Here is a 21,794-nt window from a genome sequence, read left to right as displayed (position 1 = left end):
CTGAAAACTTGTAACAGAGTATTCTGTGTATCTTTTAGGTAAATAGATATTTGATTATGAAATATATAATAGGGGTGTGATGCAATTTAGAAGTTTCTGTATATGTTCAGCTTTTTGTGAGCATTCAGTTACTGTGGGAAGATTTATTTTAAAAAGCTGTAGGGACTGATCTTAAGGTTCTTTGAAAAGTCACCTCCTATTTTAATGTTTGCTGTGAACTTCATTAAACATTTTATGTGGTCTGTGCCAATTAAGACCATTAGCATTACCAAGAACTGATAACTTTAGGGGAAAAAAAATGGTCATGCTTAAAAACATAAAAGCAGAGTCATTAACAAAAAGTGACTTATCAAGTGTAAATAAAATGATCTGAACAAAATGTACGTCACTGTACATGCATGTTCTCATTCACCATCTGGTTTCTGTTTTATGACCCTTGCTATGGATTTATTCTGTGCTAGTGGACAAACAATTGGACAACACTTAAAAACAGAAGCTGGAATGCAGGGAGAGCTCATGGCAGTCTTTCACGTGCTCTGTATCATGTGGGGAAAAAACAGTTTATACAAAAGATGGGTTGAATTGTAAACATTGCATCGTGATGGTCATATAATTATGGTTTCTTTTACTTTCTTTAGATATTCCTTGAAGCCCAACTGAGAATGCAACCAACAATAAAGTGAAAAAGCTGTGCAATTGAAGAAGCATCCTTCTGCTTGGTGAAAATGCCTCTTATTTTTTGACAACAATTAAAGGACAATGGGGTCAAACACACTTGGAAAGGCTGCAACATTAGATGAGCTTTTGAACGCTTGTATTGAAATGTTTGGTAAGCTTTTTCAATGTTCTACTTGGCTGGTTTTGAAATTCATCTTATAATATAACCCCTACTGTTCCTTGATTTAGCCAGTCTTTCCCTTGGCAAACAACATTTCTGTTCTGTAAAATTTTCCTTATTTTATTTTGGCCCAGAATCACATGGGCCTGAATTTTAATTGCAGGCATACTGTATTAAATTTTCTTAATACAGATAATGCACAACAGTGGGTTTTTAAAATGCTGGCCTTCAGCAAGAAAAGCATTTAGTTGAATTATTTAAGGAGTTATTTCTGGCATTCGTCTTTTTCTTGGGTGGTTACACAGCTGCATTTCTGACCACTCATTTTTTTGAAAGGTTTTCTGAATCATCATGCAATAGTTGGCAAGAATATAACTTAAGGTTCATGTAATCTTTTTTTGTCTTATTAAAATGTGATATATCAGGTTTGAGGGAAAGAAGTGATGAAATAGACTTTGATCCATAACACCATTCATCATTACGTATGTTACATTGCAGTCAGATGAGTTCATGGATGGGCTGAAGTGCTTTGAAATGGGGCTTTAATTCACAAAACTATGTTTAGATTCTCTTGAAATGCAGGACAGCTTGTGATTGCAATGAGGTATTGATTTTTTTTTTTCTCCTTGTGGAGAGAAGTATCTTAAGGTGAGAGAGATTAAATAATCGAGGTGCAGTTCTTGGTACTGAGTATAGTACATCCCCATGTATCCATGTTTGTAGACCACCATCAAACCTGTTGTTCAAAATACCTAATGAGAAGTAGCAGAGCCCACATACTTATTGTCTGTTGGAAATCCTGCCTCTCTTCCTTGTATACACACTCTCTTGACAAGTGTAGTCCATGTGTAGTTCCCATTTCACACATGTGCATCAACTACTGTCCTTTAAAAGCATGACAGACAGAAAATAATCTAAGATGGCAGATGTTGAGGAACACTGATGGCCAGCCAGCATGCTGGGGAATAACCCTTTCTGAAGCTACAGTGGCTAAGCTGCAAAGTCACAAGGATCTGTACAGTAGCTGGAGTGGGACCCTGGGTACTGATGTGAGGTGTCACTTTGAAATACAATTCCTTGTGATTGTTAGCATAAAGCTATAAAGCAGCAACAAAATAAATATTGTCAATAATAATCTCCTTGCCTGGATGGACTAATTTTGGATTTTTTCTTTGGATTACTGGCAGTCTCTTTGGATAATGATGAGAACAGTGCAGTCCTTACCCTGTTTTTCTAGCTGTGTCCTGTTATCTACACTGGTAATTTTTTTTACCTGTCACTAAATATAGCAGTAGTTATCATTAAAGGAGCTTTTGTGTTCTTTGGTTTTGTTTCCTACCTATTTGGTAGGAATTTCCACTTTTTTTCCAGCATTTCTACTCTTGATCCTTTATCTCTGACTCCATCTGAAGAATTATAAGCTCCTCTCTGTTTGTGACTAATGTGGTTAGCTCACTTGTTTCTCTTTTGCAGATGACAAAGGAAATCAGTGCTCCAGCCATTTGCCACGAACTTTTCTTTTAATGCACCGGTGGTACCTGCCTTCCACAGAGCTGGCTGGCAAGCTTCTCTCCACATATCCTTTCAGGAAGACTTGCAAAATGATGTTATAATGTCAAAAGCAGATTGTTTCTGTGATCTTATGTAGAAATGTGTCAATTATTTCGTGACAAACAAGGTTTAGAGGTAAGATTTTTTTTTCAGCCTAAAAGATGGAGTCTTGGGCACTTCTTTCTGCTATTGGTTGTGAACTTTTTCCATATGTAAAAGTTTGCTGAAGGATACTTTAATTAAACTTCGGGTAAGTGGAAATATATTGCTAAGGTAATTTTTCAAACATGTAATGGCTGACTGATCTTGGACTAGCACGAAATTTCAGTGGTAGCTAAGTACTTACATGTCATTTATGCCTCTTAAAGACTCCATTAACCAGAAATATTATCGTATTTTGCCATCCAGAGCTGGCAAGAAACCATTCAGTAGAATATTCAGAATATTATAATAGAAACATTTTTGCTAGGGATAAGAAAAACAAAGTGGCAGCCAGGAAATGGTCTGTGTCCCCTAAAATGGTATGATAGTGAATGAAATATCAGAGCTATCTAGAGATAACTATAGTTATCTCCAGAAGAAAAGTTTAATGCTGATTTTTACTCAGCTGATCTAGTGTCAGAGTCTTATATGGATAAGAAGATCATTACTGAATCAAGGCTTACAAAGCTTTCTTTAACTAGCCTACATATAGAGATGCCAATGGAGAGAATTGCAATGAATTCAGATTAAAAATCTGCTATTTCATGAGGTAAGCATGCTTCTGGTTCTCCAGCATTTTGGTTGTATGCTTCCGTGAATACTGTCCATGTGATTTATTTTTTTAAAAATTAAAATTAACCATGGAAATACGAAATTTTCATGTGTTAGGCTGTGCTTCTGTAAGAACATCTCTCTGTAAAAGAGAAAGCATGGATTTTAAGCAAACATTATATAACCTGCTTCCCTCAAATAAGTGCTTTTCTTTCTGCCTCTGAACTAAGTTATATACCACTGTCAAGAAAGGGAGACAGGTATTGCAAGCAGGACTGATAAAACCTTTCCATAACCCCTTAAACAGCAGAGGATACATCTTGTTTACATTGTTATCATGCCACTCAAATTCACTATTTCATTGAAAAATCGTTTCAGAGCAGATAAAGTGTCTCACTTAGACAAGGAATAAGTACAAGCATCATTTTCATGTCCTGGCAGGATGAGTCAGGACACGTGTGTACCTCTTCTGTGTCTCACCCAAGGCACCACTTCAATTTCACGTTTCAGTAGAATGCTGCTGTGATGTGTTGCAGGGAGTTAAGCAAAGGAAATTATGCAATAAAGTGGCTTTTGCTACTTCAGTATCACAGGTAATTGCAGCAGCAACAGCTTCAGGTAGTCCATCCTCTCTGCCCAAAAGCCGTTGGGTCTGAAATATTTGTAAGTCCCATTGAATAAAATGTATATGCCACCACTAAATGTTACACCTGAATCCTTGGGCATCTTTGAACTGCTGTTTGTGGATTTCAGATACTGGATTTTGGAATTTCCTGCGGAGTTTAACTTGGATCTTGGGCTGATTCGTTTGACTGAAGAGTTTCAAGAAGTAGCCAGCCAGCTCGGATATGAGGAGCACATCCCTCTCATTGATATTTCCAGCATGTAAGGATGTTATGAGCTTCAACATATTTCTCTTTGTCTCTTTAAGAGCAGAATGCTAGTTCTGTGTGAAATGTGAAAGTATTAAGTGCCATCTTGTTCTTGAGAGCAAAAATGCAGCTACAAAAAGATTAAATTGTCTTCTAAATTTGAAGTCACTAGAAATTGAAATTCTAGTGGTAGTGTCACAGTAAAGAGAATACATGTATGTATTCTGTATGTAAGTTTTTAATATAAACGGGAAAGGAATAATTTTCATGACAAAGCTAGTGCCACTTAAATGATTAATATGATTTTTTTTTCCTATAATTTTTCATACAGAGTGACAAGCAATGCAGTGACGGGCATGTTGTGTAAATCTTGCATTTTCTCAGGGGAGCTTTTTTGTCCTCTCATCAGTAACCTGTTAATTTTTTCTAATTGCTTTCTGTGTACTTTTTTTCTATGATTTAACTTCACATTCACATTTGTAGTTTTTATTGCATCGAGATGATTACAGTACAATTTCCTTGACACGTTGAAATGAAAACTACCTTCTAAAAGTCACCAGACAAGTTCTTGAATCTCACCTGATATTGTAGATTTTCTTTTAAAAAGACTTCCTGCAAGAACAGTATCCGTAAAATCAAATTAATATTGTCTCTTAAATCTTAATTTTAAAGTATTGTTAGCAACCTCTTTCTGCTTTCTGAGGTGCTTTTACTGTGTCTGGGTAGGAATTGCTCTGTTGCTTGCAAGCAAATTATTTGACTTTATGTCCACCCACTTCTTACTGTTTTGTTAGCTGTTTAATTGACTGTTTCTGCTGTTCCATTATGTCATGGACCTATGGTCTTGCAGAGTAAAAAAATAATCCTTGATATTATTGAAATATTTTTTAATTCTGTATTAGAATTAGATGTGATCTGTTCTTGTATTCCCAGTTATGGTTTCCTGTATCATTGTCCTTTTCTGATAGAAACTTGCTGTTGTTTACCACTTGTAGTAGCACCTCTGAAACTCTTCTGTTATACACCTGAATGGGTCTTACTCTTATTTTGTTATGTACTGGATGTTACAGATCAGAAAACTGATCTGAAAAATTATCAGTGTCTTGGTAATTTTATATTATGTGTGCCAACTATGGGCCAAATTCACACGTACCCAAACAGAAATGAGAATTGTACCTCTTTTCTGCTACAGCCCTTCTTATGACTGGATGAGAAGAGTTACACAGAGGAAGAGGATTTCCAAGAAAGGAAAAGCCTGCCTTCTTTTTGACCATCTGGAGCCCATTGAGCTAGCTGAACATCTCACTTTTTTGGAGCATAAATCTTTTAGGAGAATTTCTGTAAGAAGCCTGCAACTTTGTCACTTGCAACTAGGAGCCTGTCCTTAACGAGTGTTCACATGTTTTAACATTTTTTATTTATTATTTTTTCCCCTTGACATTTCAGTGTAGTAAATCTTTACAATCCTTCAAATGGTGTATATAGCCATGGTTGCACCAGAACTTCCCTGATCTTCCTTGAGCTCAAATGCCAAAAGAAATGCTGATTTCTGCTGGCAAATATCCATGTGAAAAGGTCACGTGATGCCCCTGTATCTGTTGGCAAATGGAAGAATGAATTCTGAAGATGACTAGTTCTCTACAGCAAAAGATGGGATCCTTTTTTTACAGTGTTTAGGAGCATGAAATAAGTCAAATTCCAAAACTAAGAAAAACATATTCATTTGTTGTTGTTCATGTCCAGAGAGGAAGGAAAAAAGAGAAAAAGAGAAAAAAGAGAAAGAAGAGAGGAAGGAAAAATGAGAGCTGAGACCAGTCTCAATAGAATTGCTTTTGACAGAATTGAATAATGTTCAAAGGTTTATTAGGCTAGACTTCAAATTGTGGGAAAACACCCCACCATGATCTGTGCAATACTAGCCTCAAAGGAGGAGGGAGGGACAAGAAAAAAAGGATGGATTTCTAATTAGACTGAGTATATCTTTAAATTCCCTTGAGAGAACTTCAGAAATAAAACTTGGACCTGCCAGGAATTTTCTTTTTTCTTTGCTGTTTCTAATATGTCTTTTAATTCTTCAGCTTGAAATTTGCTATCTCATATGTTTCTTTGCAATCAGTTAATTAATGTCATACTATCCTGTAAAGCAATGAAGAGGTTTGAAAGTTGTGTTGCTAGTTCATATGAGACTGGCAACCAAAAAAGTTGTAAGAATGGTACATTTCCAGGAAACAAAGTGAAGGGCACAGCTCAAAACATGGAGGTTGAAAACCAAGCCCAGTATCACTAACCTAATTTAAAGAGTAATTGAGAACTGCTACAGAGAAACAATGACATTGGAGATGTCAATGATTTGCTGTAAACTGTTCAGAATGTCAGTCTTCTAGCAGACGTTTTTTGATCAGGCAGGACCAAGAAACCCATGTTGACTGGCATGCTATCAGCTCCCAGGAAAAGTTAAAGTTATGTCATAAGCTTCTTAAAATCTGCCTTAAGAGGACAGCTGAAAAACCTTTTCCAAACCGTTACAGGAATCTAATTCTTGGAACTCTGACACACAAACACAAAAGTTTTTAGATGACATTTAAGTAATTTTAAAAAGCAACCCAAGCAACAAAATTTTAAGAAGGAACTGATGTGCAGCAGGGTGTCCTGACCCTGAGTCTGGTCACTTTCTAAACAAGAGGAGATTTAAAAGGAAAAAATTATCAAAGCTTCAATTAGTGTCTTAAGTTGTCCACCATTTTACTGAAAATGCCTTTTTCCTGTTAGTTCACAGACTACCAAAGCTACGTGATCCATGGCTGCTTGGATAACAATCCTACTTTGGAGAGATCTATTGCTTTATTTAATGGTATCTCTAAATGGGTCCAGCTCATGGTTCTCAGCAAGCCAACACCCCAGCAAAGGGCAGAAGTCATCACGAAGTTTATCAATGTTGCACAGGTAAGTTTTGCATATGAGTCTTTTTCCTCCATTATAAAGCAGTGATACAAATAGAGACTGCAGTAAACAAGTGAACTGGATGTTCTTCCTGCTGTTTCCTCAGTGAATGCCCTATTTGACATCACTGCAGGTTCTTTGTTTAGGTGTGGTATGTCTGCAGTTTTCAACTAGTAGACATAAGTAAAAAAAAAATTGTTGTTGTGTTTTGGTTGGCAACTGTCACTAATATGTGCTTCTTGTGGAGCTAAGCTAACCAAAACAATATGCTGAGCCATTCAGTTATGTCCCCTGGTTTATTGATTTCTGCTTTGGCCATGGTAGGTTTGTCTCCTTTCACTTGTCATGTGTGACATTGGACGGCTGACACGTATTTCCCTGATTTTTAACTATACATGATCAATCTGTCCTGCAGAAGCTCCTTCACCTCCAGAACTTCAATACACTCATGGCAGTTGTGGGAGGTCTGAGTCACAGTTCTATTTCTCGCTTGAAAGAAACTCATTCACATCTGTCTTCAGAAGTCACAAAGGTATGGTAGACTCCAGAATATAGACATAGTGAGTAGAACATCACACCTTTGAGTTCTAATGGGTTCTGCAGTGCAGATGTCTCACCAGCACAACACTTGGATCATGGCAGAGCATCCTAAAAAGCACTTTGGTTGCTTTCCTCTTGGTGAAGAAGGATCAGCTAACAGAGATCCTCTGCCTGATTGCCTGTGCCAGACAAGAAATTAACACTGTCAACACCCTGACAGGAGTTGTGCTCATTTAAAGCAGACTGCAGAATGCTATGAATGCTTTCTCAGAGACTTGTTTCTCTGGCTATTTGTAGGACTGGAATGAAATGACAGAGCTGGTCTCTTCCAATGGAAACTACTGCAACTACCGCAAGGCTTTTGCTGACTGTGTGGACTTCAAAATTCCTATTTTAGGAGTTCATTTGAAAGACTTAATTGCTGTCCATGTCATTTTTCCTGACTGGATAGATGAGAACAAAGTAAATATAGTGAAAATGCAGCAGCTCTCCATCACCTTGAGTGAACTGGTTTCCCTCCAAACTGCCTCTCATCATTTGGAGCCCAATATGGATTTAATTAACCTGCTAACTGTAAGTATTGACCAAGTTTCAGCTCACTTCTGTTATCCAGATATTGCATGTCAGTACTAATATCTACAGAGAAAAGTGCACATTGTTATCCCAGTTTCATAAAACAAAAGGGAGAGAGTACAAAACAGAAATAAGTTCACATGAGGTATGAATAAAGCCCAAGAGAGTTTCATTACTGTAGTATGTGATGGTTGGAAGCAGAAAAAAAATATAATTATCAATTAATTATTTCAAGGATGACAAGAGGGCTGTATTTGTGTTAGGAGAATCAAAAAATAAGTTCTGACTGCTTAGAATTGAGGCTTATGTCTCTTGTACAAAGATTGGTTGATGTGTAGACATGGACACACAAGTGAAATTCTGGCCTGGCTGTCCCTCTGTTCTTGCTCCCCTGTGCTTTGTGTGCAATGCAGAACTCTTCTGTCCAGTAAATAAAAATTATCTTGAATGGTGTTAAAGAGCCCCTGCAACCTCTGCCCCTCCCCTTCCCCTCTTGGCAGTGGCTACTGAGGGAGGTTTGAAACTTGCACACACAAATTGCAGGTAAGAATTTAAATGTCCCATTTCAAACCATAGGAATGAAAGATTTCAAAAAGACTGAATAAAATATTAAAAAAGAAAAAAAAGAAGAAAGAAAAAAAAAAGCTGCAACTGACAATGCTAAAAGGAATTAATTTTCAGTCCCCTTTTTGATATGTAGACAATAACTGTTATTTTAGTAAATACTATGCTTTTTAAAATACTGAAGTGTGGAGCCTGAACCGTCAGGCCAAACTCTATTGTCATTTAGTCATTTTAACATTGTCTTAATTGCAGCAGTGTTTGGCCCAGCACCACAGTTTGTTCAGGACATGGGCAAAAAACTGTGCCTGGGTATTAAAGATAGAACTTGTTAAACTTAAAAAAAAAAAAAAAAAAAAAAGGAATGTTGTTTATTTTAAACCAGTTGTTTGTTATAAAAAAAAATAAAAGCTTCCTGCTCATCCGAGTGTAGTCTGAAATATATCTCTTTAGGTAAAGGAATCTCTTAATATGTGAAGAGTCTGGAGAACAATTCTTATGAGAAAAGAAAGCTGAGGGGAGACCTTATCTCTCTCTTCAACTACCTGAAAGGTGGTTGGAGCGAGATGGGAGCTGGTCTCTTCTCCCAGGTAACAAGCAATATAACAAGAGGAAATGGCCTCAAGTTGTGCCATGGGAGGGTTAGATTCGATATTAGGAAAAATTTCTTTACTGAAGCGGTTGTCAGGCACTGGAAGAGGCTGCCCAGGGAAATAATGAAGTCACCAACCATGGAGGTATTTAAAAGACTTGTAGATGTGGTGCTCTGGGACATGGTTTAGTGGTGGACTTGGCAGTGCTAAGTTAATGGTGTTGGACTTGATGATCTTAAAGGTCTTTTCCAACCAAAACAATTCTAATAATTTTATGCTCTTTCTGTTCTTTGTTATTTAACTTTGTCTCTTTCAGATCTCTAATGTGGACTAAAAGAGAATCTCCTTGATCTCCTTAAATCAATCAAATTATTTTAAAAATAAGCTTACAAGTGAGCAAGGTCTGTGTGTAACTAGGACCGATTTCCTGTTTTTTCCAGTGTTTATTTGGTTGGATAGCATTAACTCCTCAGAATTTACTTCCTGGAGAGATGGGAAGCAAATTCCAGCTTTCCCTCAGTCAGGTCTCAGACTTGAGGTGATTCTCATTACCTATCTTGTTCTAGGGAAATGCCTTAACTGGATGACTGTTGGGTGGGAGCTTTGGAAATTTTCCTTTTATGCTTTACCTTGAAATGCTCAAAAATGGGTGTATCTGGAAATTAAGCAGAGATTGTGGATTTATGCTGGGATTGATCAGGTACAGGAGTTTACACTACAGAGGCTGAAAAATAAGAGCCTGAGTTTGAGACAGCCCAGATGGTTTGGATATACCTGTGCCTTGATTGTAGTGAGGACTGGGGAAGATAGGAAAATCTCCAACTACTACACTTTGTATGGAGCATCTGGGAACAAGTCCTAATCATGATTAGTGGAACACCCTCCTAATTAAAATACTAGATTATAAAGGCAGGTATTTATTACCTTGTTTTTTCTTAGTAGAGATTGAGAGTTACTTTCTTATCTTGTGCCATTCTTTTCCTTACTGCTCGTTTCTGAAAGTTCATACTTTCTTACAGCTTGGCTGTGAGTAGAGGGAAGTGTAGCCTCAAGTTTTAGAGAACTCAGCAATAAGAAACAGAGCCCCAAGGGCAGAAATCAGACAATGTGAAGTGAGAAATGGAAGCTGAACTACTCCTGACATTTTCATTAGCTGTTCTTCTCTTTTGGGTGACAGCCTGCTTTCTAAAAGGAGCAGAAAGCTTCAGATTTTTCTGAGACCTTGCAGTTTCATTTTTATCAACCTCAGTTTCTGTATTTGATCTGTTTTTCTATTTTAAAAAATATTTTTCTTGTTTTGTTTGGTTTTAGCAAAATAAAACTTATTTTATTTATATCTACATAATCTTTAATTCAGTATATTTCATTTACCAGGACAAGTAACTGAGAACATGACAAGTACTTTTTTGCTTACCGTGCTATAATGTATTAATTGTGTTGATTTGGTTACAGTTGAGCCAATCTGATTGTAAAGGAATGAACCTGCAAGCTGCAATGTTGATTTCAGACTGGATCATGGGTTAAAATTAACTTGTACTGCTTTTTACTGCTTTTTTAATGTCAGCATAATTCCATGGTGGTACATTTCAGTAATGATGGAGACAGCCACAACTATCCTAGGATGGCAGCTGTAGGTTTCCTAAAACCTTTCAAGGGTAATTTTGTCTTCATAGAAGTCACTACAAGTGCAGTTGTGAGTCAGGCAGGTTTGATAGTGTGCAAATTTTTATTTAAGATAGTAGCTCCTGGAAAGGATAAAAACAAACTTCTACCAAAGGTTGCTGGACCAGAATTTTGGTACATCATAACATTATGAGTATTCTCACTGTTTTCCGGTATGTCGGTTTTGCTCTCATTTGTACATATGAATACCTTGCAATACTTTTTTAATATAGTTGTCTCTTAAGCAGTAGTAATGAACTGACATAGTAGGTGAAATGTTTTTGTCAATCTCTTTGTTAATAAGAAAGTTTTAGTTTATAGGCTGGGGTCAGAGAAAGAGAAGAAGGCTACAATTGTGGCCCAAAGCTGACAAGAACTGACTAAAAATAGATGACCTTGCTATGTACAAATGGTCTTTTAGCAGTCTCAGCCTCCTTTTCTGCCAAAGTCACCCTCAGTTTTCAGAGCCTGAAGAAATAACTTTCCTATTTATTGCTAGGTCTTCCCTCTCCAATGTAAACTGTAAACATTTTTCGCACTTTTTACTTACTTAGAGAAACACCATTTCAAAACTAGTAAATGAGCATAAACATGTAGAGTGCTTTTCATTGGGTTGTGAAACAGCTGACCCAACTATTTGTTCAGTTCTGCTCTTTTCCCATTAAGCTGCTTCTATCCAGGCAGGCTTTTAGTAGGTGTTTTGTCCTGATAAGCAGCGTGTAAATCTCTTGCCTGGCCTCCCTCCCTTGCAGCTCTGCCTTTTATACCACACTTAGCAAGGACTAACAGCCTGGCATGTGCTTGCTTGACAAGTAAATCACTGGGTGCTGGTTTGCTAGTGAAACAGCTTGCACAAAAAGATAAAAAGGGTACTTCATGAGCATGTGGGAATTTGCCCCGGTCTTTCTTTTCCTCAGTTGTGGAGGCCCATCAGCTGTAAGAGAGCTGATACCTTTCAAGTGGCTTGGAAATGGTGACAACTGGGGAGAGTGTTTTAAGAGCCATGAAATGGGAGCTTGGCTTAAAAGCTGAGGCAACAGGCCACCTAGTCAAGGGTCTCAAGGGCATTTTCCAGATGCTATTTCGTGTGTACACCTAAAGGGTGAATGCGGAACAGGAAAGCTTAAATCTGTGGTTTCAGTGGTAGCTGCTGAATGATGATTTTGGAAAGTTAGGGCTCTCTCTTGATTTAGGTATCTGCACACAACCTTAGAAATCTGCTTCCACTCTTGTATCTTCTTGTCAGCATAAAAAATCAGCCTCTAGCCCACGAAATTTTAGCTTTGAAGCAGCAGCTGAAATAAAGAAGCCAATATTTTGCATGTAATTTAAAATGCCACAGATAAGGCAAAGGTTTGTTGTATGGAGAGCAGTATGAGGATTGCCAGGCTTACTGGCATAGGAGACAGCAAAAATTGAGGGGGAGCTTTAGTGATGCGAGTCCTCACTTGGTCAGGTATGTGTAAGCGAGTCTGAGGCAAGAGAAGTAAAGGTGCCATAACTCAGCTACTGCTCAGCCAAAGCATGTTACATGAAGATGGACTCACATTTTAGTGAACGTTTTCTTTTAATCTGTGTGGTTCTTCCTCCTTTTCTGCCTTCTTGGTCACATTCACTCCATCTCCACTGATTCAATACCCAGTTCTGTACTGGTCCTTGGCATCTGAAACCTAGAGTTTAGAAGTAGTAGAAGAGGACATGAACATGAGCTTAGAAGTGCACTAGAGAGGACTAATAGGTCTAATGACATCTTCATCATTAGAAAACATTTGGTAAGGATGCTTAAGGGATTTCCTTACCTGCTGTGTAGTATTTTCACATTGTTTTTATTTCACAGCATGAATAAAAGCCTGTGGGTAAATGTTTCATCACTTTCTGTGGATTGAAAGATCTCAGTCTCTCAACTAGTCTACAATGTATTTATACTAACTGTATTAGAACCTTTTTGGTGCCACCATTTTCCCCCCACTATTTTTAGGTTGCAAGAGCTATTTATCTTATCTTTTTCTGAGACTATATGCAAATGACTGGAAAGTCCCAGTCATTTGTACAGTCTAGTGAAGGGAACGAGAAATATCAAACAATCAAATTGAAAGTCACCCTCCCTAACTTGTGTTCAAGAAGTTCCACTTACAAAAAAAAAATAAGCTGTGCCTTTCTGACCCCTCTTATATCCTCCTCACTCCCCTCTTAAGTTGCTTGGAAAAACAGGACAGCAATGGAAGTCAAATCAGAATGGAAACTGCTACCAGCTGTAACCGTTGTCCTGGGTAAACTCTGATTATACTTTATCTGTCAAAGCAAAACTGTAAACTAAATATAAAATGAAAGCTTATATAACTGTATAGCCATCGTGCTTGTAAAATTTTTTGCTAGCATTTGAAAATTCTGTACTAAACAATATTTTGTCCACTGTGTGTTTACACATTGTGCCTAATGAAGTTATAACTGCAGCTTATGAGAAGCTCAGGTAATTCAGGGAGGGGGAGATACAAACTTGCTCAGTAAATACTAAGGCATGTCCATCCCCAAATCTACACCCCACTCATCTGGCTTGCTGAGAACACTGTGCTCTTTATTAGGAAAACAGCAAAGTCTTTTGAACTAACAATTCTGCTGTAAGTCCCAGCCTGACCTATCAATATCATTTGCTGAGTTCTGCGTTTTTTATGCCACCAAGAAGCCTAAGAATACAGTCATTGAATAACTAAGTGCATGAGCAATATTTGCTAAAGCAGTTACTGGATCTACTTTGTCTTTAGGACAGGTCCTTGCATTCCCCTGTGACAGCAGCTTGCCAGCTGGGTGAACAAACCTGCAGGATGCTCCAGATTTCACTGGTGCCCACAACTGACACAATGCACAAAAAATCAGTGTAGTATTTCAGCTAGATAAAGTAAATCATGAAAAATCCAGACATCTCTAAAGCCATGTATTCACTCGGGGATGTGCACCTGTCCTGGGAAAGGGCATGAGTCCTGTCTTACTTATTGCACAAAATTCTGCCTACAAGGAAGTGGTTCCTACAGGTGGTTCTCCAGTACAGAGTTGCTGGTGCTTGTTACTAACTTGGCACTTCAGGTTCTCTAAAAACAACATTATTTAGTCAGTACTAATTCTCTCTGCCTGCTGGGAAATATCATTTTACCTCAACCTTAGCTTAATTGGGGATTTGAAAAGGTAGATGATAACTTCAAATCATGTCAATTGCTCCCAAAGCCAATTAATGTGGGGACATGATCACAGGAAACATGCAATGTTCATTTGCTCTCATTGGAAAACATTATCCACAGTGTTGATTATTTTGTTCCTTTATCACCCCAAGAGAAGAGAAAATGTACTGCAGACCTGCACTAACCCAAGACCATTTGTCTTACTTTGACTGTATTTATGTCCCTCCTTTTCTCTCAATAAAGCCTCCAGGGCAAACAACGAGTACATGGAATAAAAATCTTCCATTTATCTAAAAGAGAAACTGAAAGGGAATTTGCCTTACTCACTGAGAGAGGATTGGGAAGAGGCCAAACTGGGCTAAATTAGCTGGGATTGCTGTTCATTGAGCACCTGCTGCATCAACAGCAGTGCCAAACATGGCTTGCCTCTCCTGGGCCTGTGTTAGTGGTCACCTTCTGCCTAGGGCTTTCTAGAGAGGCTTTTGCTGCATGGGCTGATCTCTGTAGAAAAGCTGCAGTACTCTGACCTTTCTTCAGGTTAAAAATTAAAACAGAACACAATCGGAAGTACTTGTAGCCTCTCTCCCTTACAACTTCTTTCCTCCAGTTTTTATATTCATGTGTTTATTTCTCTGAGATCTGCCATGACTATTGAACTGCTGGAAGAGAGTGTTTTGTGTGAGAGTGGTCTTGGGTTCTTTGGTGCTGAAGTGCCTCTTTGGAGAAGAGCACACAGCCCCTCTCAGATGACATGTTGGGATGGAGGTTGTGATGGCCCTCGAGAGCAGCGCTCGCTCGGCTCAGTGAGGCCATGAACAGCAACGTGTGCTCACCTGCGTGGGTTACCTTAGTGCTGTGAAAAGCTGCTTTCCCAGCAGCTGCAAACAGCTTTGACATGTATCCTGAGCTCCAAGTAGCACAACTTCTTGTTTAGCTTCAGTGGGAGGCATATCTCTGATTAAAAGCCTGTGAACCAAACCCAGTCTAAACAATATTACTGATTTTCTCTCTTTCTTACACATAGCTGTCCCTGGACCTCTATCACACTGAGGATGATATCTACAAGCTCTCACTGGTGCTGGAACCAAGGAACTCCAAATCTGTATGTCATCTTTTATTGCGTTTTCACATATCACTTATTTTGTCTGCATGTAATTGATTAAAATTTTAAATGACAGTTAATGAGTTTTCTCATTTATATTCATGTAAAGCCTTTTAGTGTGTATGCTTGGATACAGTCACTATTTATAGGTTCTAGTGCATACTGGGAGAAGTAAATAGTGAAACAAGCCAGACTTTGTTATTAATTATTTTTAAAGTCCTGGAAAATATAGGTCAGCTTTATGTGAAGACAACTTTTGTAAGTTTGTATCAGTTATTTATTGTGTGACCATTACTTCATTTTCTGGATGCTGGTGCAGTTATATAAAACAACAGTGAGTCCAAAGATTTGTTTTAGGTAAGGCTTAGCATGAGCCTTACTATTTAATAAACTGTTTGCTTATGCAGCACTGACAGCATCTTGGGCTCTGAAGCCATATTTAAACACCTCAGAATCTTTTTTTTTTTTCTTTCTTTCTTTTTTTTTTTTTAATGTGCAACTAAAGATAATGCTGCATTGATGCTTTTTTTTTTATTATGCTTTGCAAGTATGAGGGTACAGATAAATCTCCTAATTCATAGATGACTTTTCATTTAAAGTATTACTATCTCTTCTGTTGCCAAAGTTTAAGGACTCCTCTGGCCTCTCAGCATTTCCTCAGTGCATTAACATCCTTCTTTCTTACCATATCGAGCACCTGATGCTGTCAGGCTGATCCATCTCAGGTCTGACACCAGCAGAAGCTAGGGGCAGCTGTAAATGCTTAGCAACATGTGAAAGGAGAGTCCAGCGGTCTGAGGTGATTTGTTGCACAGTTTTTTATGCATTTGGGGTATTCTTAAAAGTAACTAAAGAAGAAATCCCCCTTCATTTCCAAGTATAGGGCTTCTCTGGGTTTTAAGATAGTTTATTGGTCTTGGAGACCAGTTTGAGGACTATGTATGTATGCATTCTATGGGGGATGATGAGCAATAGTAAGGAAGTTATTGAATATTTCCATAGTCAACACTGACTCAATTTGAACACCTGGAATTTCATTACTGAGTCTCCAGTCCTGATTGGATATGATTTGACCACAACAGTTCCAGTTTATCACAGTCATTCTGGCTGCCTCGTGCTTCCATTATTGCCAGCAAAAATTGAACTGTTACAGATTTAAGTTGTGGAAGGGCAAATGGGCCACTACTGTAAATGAAGAAAACTATCACATTGCTGCTTTGATCTCCAGCCTGTGCTTTAGAAATTACAAAAGCAATATAAACAGTGTTGTGAACTTCAACAGTGCCCAGAAATTGTAGGAGACTTCTGCATGATGATCAATGAATAACCAGTGACATTGAGCTGCTGCAGCACCCTGATGGGCAGAAACTGCAGCTGAATTGACAGAAGCAGGACTATTTGAAGCATACTTCTCTTTGATGGAGTGCCAAAGCACACAAGATATTTTAGAGGGGAAAGAATGCGTAGAGCTTTTGTTTGTGGAAAAAAATGTTAAAGGCAACGTGACAGCGTAGTTTTATCATTCCAACTGCTCCTTGATTTATTGTTGTATGGGTACCCCTCCCAGGCAGGTGCACGGCAGAGGAAGTGCCTTAGGCTGCTGCAGTCTTTTTCAAGGCAAAAGTGGAGATGACCCACAAGCACATGAGCCTGCTTTCAGTGGGGACCTTAGCAAGGCTTTCATTCTGCTAAACTGGGAAGAGAATCTTTAGTTAATGTAGCAGCCTAAAAAAATACTGAGAACCAACCGCCAGTTGTAGTATAGCATCTGTTTGTCACACTGTCCTGCTTTTCCCTGTGTATTAGTTATCTGCTCATTGGGGTTTTTTTACTAGTACAGCAGTTGGCTAGAACACAACTCTGCCTGGCATAGCTATGCCATTGAAGATGTTTACATGGATTTTTTGCTTCTGAGTAGAATTTATTTCAATGCCAAAATATATGCAGGTGTTTGCTTCCATCTGAAAATGTTTTTTCAGTCTGTGACAGCATAATCCATGTGCTGATGAAGCAGACAGGAGATCCAGACTGAATCACAAACAGTATGACTAGATACAGTATTTCTGAGCATTCAATAAATTCAGCTAGTTAGTCTCTGGACACTGCTTAGTACATTTCCTCCTAGCAGGCATTTCAAATACATAAATAAAATTGTGGTTGTTCATATGAGTCTCTGAACGAAATAGGGGGAACCAGCATTTTCCTTTGGCTAGTGGGCACTGACATGAAGTTTTCATTGCAGCTTGTCAAAAAAACTCAAAAATTTAATGAGGCTTCAATTGAAATAGCCCAGAAGAAAGAGGAATGCTCCAGTGGCTTAAGTCCCTTTCATGTCATTGTGCAGTTGGACAAGCAGGAATTAAAAGCTCCCTGTGAGGATTTGGTAGTCTAGCACCACTCTGATACTTTGATACAGATGCTTTGAGACCCTTTAGTCTAGGGTTTTTTTAAGAGAAGGCACATTTCAAATTCTTTCTCTGACCATACCTGTAGGAATATCACAATTCTGGCATGTTATATGATACCATGTAACATGTCATCTTTATCAGACTGCTGCATTTCTGCCTATTTTTAGAGCAAAAACTCTTGCCAGCATGTTTGATGACATTAATTCTAGGATTAAAACGTGGAGCTAGGTGGAGCTGGATCTCCAAATTCACTCTTTTTTTTTTGTTCACATTAAATTCTGTGGATATAGGGATTTTAATTTCCCAAACTTACTTGTGCAGGTTTGTGTGATGAGTCAAGAGCCATTGAGGAGCTGGCAAAAGTTGTTCTGACAAAGAAATAAGGAGAAGCCAAATTAATAAAGCAACCCACTAACAGTTCCTTCTTTTTTTTCCTCACCAACGACAGCAGAGTGTGATCTCGTCATCATTTTTCATCTGAATACCAAATTCTACAATAGCTTTGTTTTACACAATAACAACTAGCATTTTTACGTGGCTTAATTATCTCCCTCTCACCTCACAGCAATTTAAAGGGAGGCAGATGAGACCCAGATTTCCTCCTCATCAGCTAATATGGGGCCATAGGAGGCTGTGGGCCATCTTCTTTCTGATTGAAAACATGCTGAATTTTTTCTGCTTGACACTGGTTCTCCTGCTAGATGGCAGGAGATGCAGGATGGTGGCAGGGGCAGGAGAGGCTAGTATGCCATGCAGCATTTTTGGTGCTAACTGGTGATTTTCAAAGCCTAACCTGAAGCTGTGTTCAGATTTTTCCTGTATTTTCTACTTGAACAAGCTGACCTGCATGCCAGAGTTTTCCCCTGTAGTGGTGTGAAAGGAGTTGAGCTGCTTGCTCTGTGCATCAAGTGAGTTGTCAGCTACCATTTTGTCAGGACCAAGCTGTTTTCAGAATGAAAGAGTCTGGCTGGTGTTATCTGCAGAGCAAGTCAAAGGTTAGCCCTTCTGCTCAGGCTGCCTAGATGAATTAAGCTGTGCATCCTGGCATGTCTCAGCTGGAAATGTGTGGGTTTGCTGAGCACAATTCTGCCAGTGCTTCTGCATCATGCTCTCTGCTTGGTGCTGCCACAGAGCAGGGGTGCTAGCTTACTCAGGCCATTGGAGTCCCTCTCATGGCTCCTGGGCACTGTCCCTCTGGTAGGGAGCTGGGGCCAGGCAACATTTTGGCGGTGAGTTCTTTAAGGACTGTATAAGGAAAGAGAAAAGCAGGGGGTTGGGTTTGCCTGTTTCTGATGCCTACCATGTCCAGAGACCCTCCTTCCTTCCCTCTTCCTCTGAGTCTCATTGCAACTTCTTGCCTGATGTTGCGCTGAGCACGTTTTTACAGCGCCGGGACTCCAGTTGTTTGTGGTTGTAGATCTGCCATATGGAGCTGCTTTTAGCAGGAAATTCAACTTGGTAATTCAATATTAAAATCTTCATCTTCTCATCCATCTCTCAGCAGCCTACCTCCCCAACGACCCCTAACAAGCCAGTAGTGCCACTGGAGTGGGCTTCTGGAGTAGTACCAAAACCTGACCCTACCATCATTAACAAGCACATACGAAAGCTGGTGGATGTAAGTATTTGCAGGAATATACTGCTCAAAGAGAACAATAGCTTTGATAATAGATATTGATAATTTCAAGTTTTTCAATAGATTGTTGTGGTTGGGGTGAATTTCAGGTATCTGATAACAAATCTGAACTTTTACTGATACTTTCAGAAATAGGGGTTTTTTTATGCCTGTAAACAGTGATGGGATTAGTAAGCAGGTTTCTGGATACACAGGAGCGAATTTTAAGGAGCATCCAGCAGTTGGCTGCTGGTCAATAGGTTTGATTAGCAAATATGAATTCAGAGGGCAAAGCTGAGTTTTTGCAGCTCTGGGCACCCAGCTCATGTCTGGTAGCAGCTGGAAACAAAAATATTCAGAAACAAGGACTCCTGCATTAATAGGTCCAGATAAGGTTTCTGGAAACCCTATTTCTGGTTTTGAACTTGCTGTCATTTGACAGTCCAGAGTATACTACGTATGGTAAGGAAAGCACTGCCTTGGTATTGCTTTAAAAATATGGGAATGAAGTAATGAAGAATTACAGCTGGGATCTTCCAACTTCAGTTTGAAAGTGACACGTTAGGTAATGCAAACAAAACCAAACACTACCAGGCTTCTTTGAAGAGACTGAGCCCTGTTGTGTTGGTGTGTAAGGGACTTTTAGTGACATAAGCAGCATGCAGATGAACCAGGAATGTGTTGTAGGTAATGAAGCAAGACTTCCTTCTGCTTTTTACAGATTAATAATTAAGTGGGAAGAAATACTAAATTCTGACCTTGTCTGTTTTACAGGTAATTAACCTGGGTTGTGTTGTTAAGATACCATAAAAGTCATCAGTTCTATAGTTCAGCCTTCAAATAAATCTTGTGGTGTATCTCTCGTGCATGATCTTTTAAAAAAAAATTCATTTTTCTCTAAATGGGTGATACCAGAACTGCACATGCTGGTTCTGTATTGCTTCTGTCAGTGCCCTATGTGTTGATAAAAATCACTCCTGATCCAATACTCTCTTTGGTAGTGAATATGATGTCTGTTGCAACTCCTGAATCTATCTAGAATGTGGAGGGTTATGGGTTTTCTTCTGGATGTGGGGGAGAGACAGTCCCCCATTCCACAATCTCAATCTGCTTCAGAACATACAATCTTGAGATTTACAGGATTAAAATATAATTGGGGCTGTTGTGGACACAGCTTACCAAGAAGTTCACAACACTCTGTGTAACTGTCTTAGTTTTTCTGATCTTTGTCACATACTAGCTGTTTTGAGTTGTGCTTTAAGGTGTTTTTTTAATTAATAGAAGTTTTGAGTACTGCTTGGGTTTGCATTTTGGTTCCTTGCTGATTATGTATTCTTGAGGTCTGCCAGTCATCAGTTAAAGATCATTTGGTAGATGCTTAGAAATTGACTTCATAACATTCTCATTAAAATAAGAACAATGCAAACACCTTTCAGAGGTCTCCGTATGTTAAACTCTTGTCTTTCTCAACCAAACCTTAATCTAACAAGAGAGTTTGTTCTTCAATATATGTCTTTCAGATGTCATGTTGACTTTGGGCTGCATGTTTTCCCCATCAGCCTTACATGCAGATTTAATGCCCCTTTGCACATCTCCATAATCAGGAAGACAATATAGTAATTTCTTAGCAGTTAAGGAGGGCTTCCATCAATATATGCAAGATTTTGCATTTGATACCATGTCTGATTTTACTTATTGCTAAGCTGGGATGGGCTGATGGGAGGGAATGATCGTTAGGTACAAAGTGTTCCTGATCTAAACGTAAAAGTATTCGAAAACAAATCAGATTAAACACTGCTGTGGCAGAGCAGAGGTGACCAATTAATTAAGTGAAGCCAGAACCATCTGAAATGCTCACAGGGAAGCTGCTGTTTGGTTGTTTGGTTTTTTTAATTTTTTTGTGATTAAAAAGCATACCTAATGAAGCAAAGGTTTATGTCATATGCAGCAGTGACATTTTTTATAAAGAAGAATAAAGCAAGCATGATTATGTCTGAAGAGGTGTGGAGGGCCATAGCTAGATAAATACTGAGGTCAATTTTCTTTAAAAATTACCCACTTTTTTTCCCAATAAACAGGCATACTGAGTACCAGGTAGGAATAAAAGGAATAAAACAAGGCAGCAGAGCATCTGAATAGTAAAGCCGAACATTAAGTTACATGTAATTATACAACTGAAATGCTGGTATAGATTGAGGATAGGCTAGATATTAGGACAGTAGTTTCTTTTCTTCTTCCCCAGTCTGTCTTTAGGAACTACGACCATGACCACGATGGCTATATTTCTCAGGAAGACTTTGAAAGTATAGCTGCAAACTTCCCCTTTTTGGACTCTTTCTGTGTTCTGGACAAAGACCAGTAAGTTTGGAGATTTCTTTGTGTTTTGGGGTTTTGTTCCTCAATTTAAAATTTCATGAAAACCAAAGATTGAAGAAACAGTGTCTCCCAAGCTGCTTGTCTCTGACATCTGACCTAAGGAGCTGAAGATCACTGAAAGCTGAATTGAGTTCTCATTTAACTTCTTATGCTGTAGTAGGTTCTCTAAGCCTATAACCAGGTTGGAGTTCAGCTTTAAAAATATTTTATGTAATAGCTTAATGAGGAATTCCTGCT

At 38.6% G+C, this 21,794-nt stretch overlaps 1 protein-coding gene across 1 annotated transcript in view; it reads left to right on the top strand.

The window, feature by feature from the left end:
* The first annotated feature begins 759 nt into the window (after positions 1-759).
* Positions 760-21,794, top strand: part of RASGRP3 (RAS guanyl releasing protein 3 (calcium and DAG-regulated)) — a 28,636-nt gene continuing 7,601 nt past the window's right edge. Inside the window, exons 1-11 of the mRNA XM_010007247.1 lie at positions 760-829; positions 2,312-2,414; positions 3,078-3,140; positions 3,896-4,027; positions 5,207-5,354; positions 6,784-6,957; positions 7,370-7,486; positions 7,792-8,067; positions 15,081-15,158; positions 19,068-19,184; positions 21,424-21,539. Coding sequence (XP_010005549.1) covers positions 760-829; positions 2,312-2,414; positions 3,078-3,140; positions 3,896-4,027; positions 5,207-5,354; positions 6,784-6,957; positions 7,370-7,486; positions 7,792-8,067; positions 15,081-15,158; positions 19,068-19,184; positions 21,424-21,539 — 1,394 coding nt within the window. The remainder of the gene's footprint in view (positions 830-2,311; positions 2,415-3,077; positions 3,141-3,895; positions 4,028-5,206; positions 5,355-6,783; positions 6,958-7,369; positions 7,487-7,791; positions 8,068-15,080; positions 15,159-19,067; positions 19,185-21,423; positions 21,540-21,794) is intronic.

Source organism: Chaetura pelagica, unplaced genomic scaffold (genome assembly GCF_000747805.2).
Source record: "Chaetura pelagica isolate M959 unplaced genomic scaffold, ChaPel_1.0 scaffold511, whole genome shotgun sequence".
Classification (NCBI taxonomy): domain Eukaryota; kingdom Metazoa; phylum Chordata; class Aves; order Apodiformes; family Apodidae; genus Chaetura; species Chaetura pelagica.
Note: the sequence above shows the minus strand (reverse complement) of the source record. Positions and strands in the feature narration are given on the sequence as shown.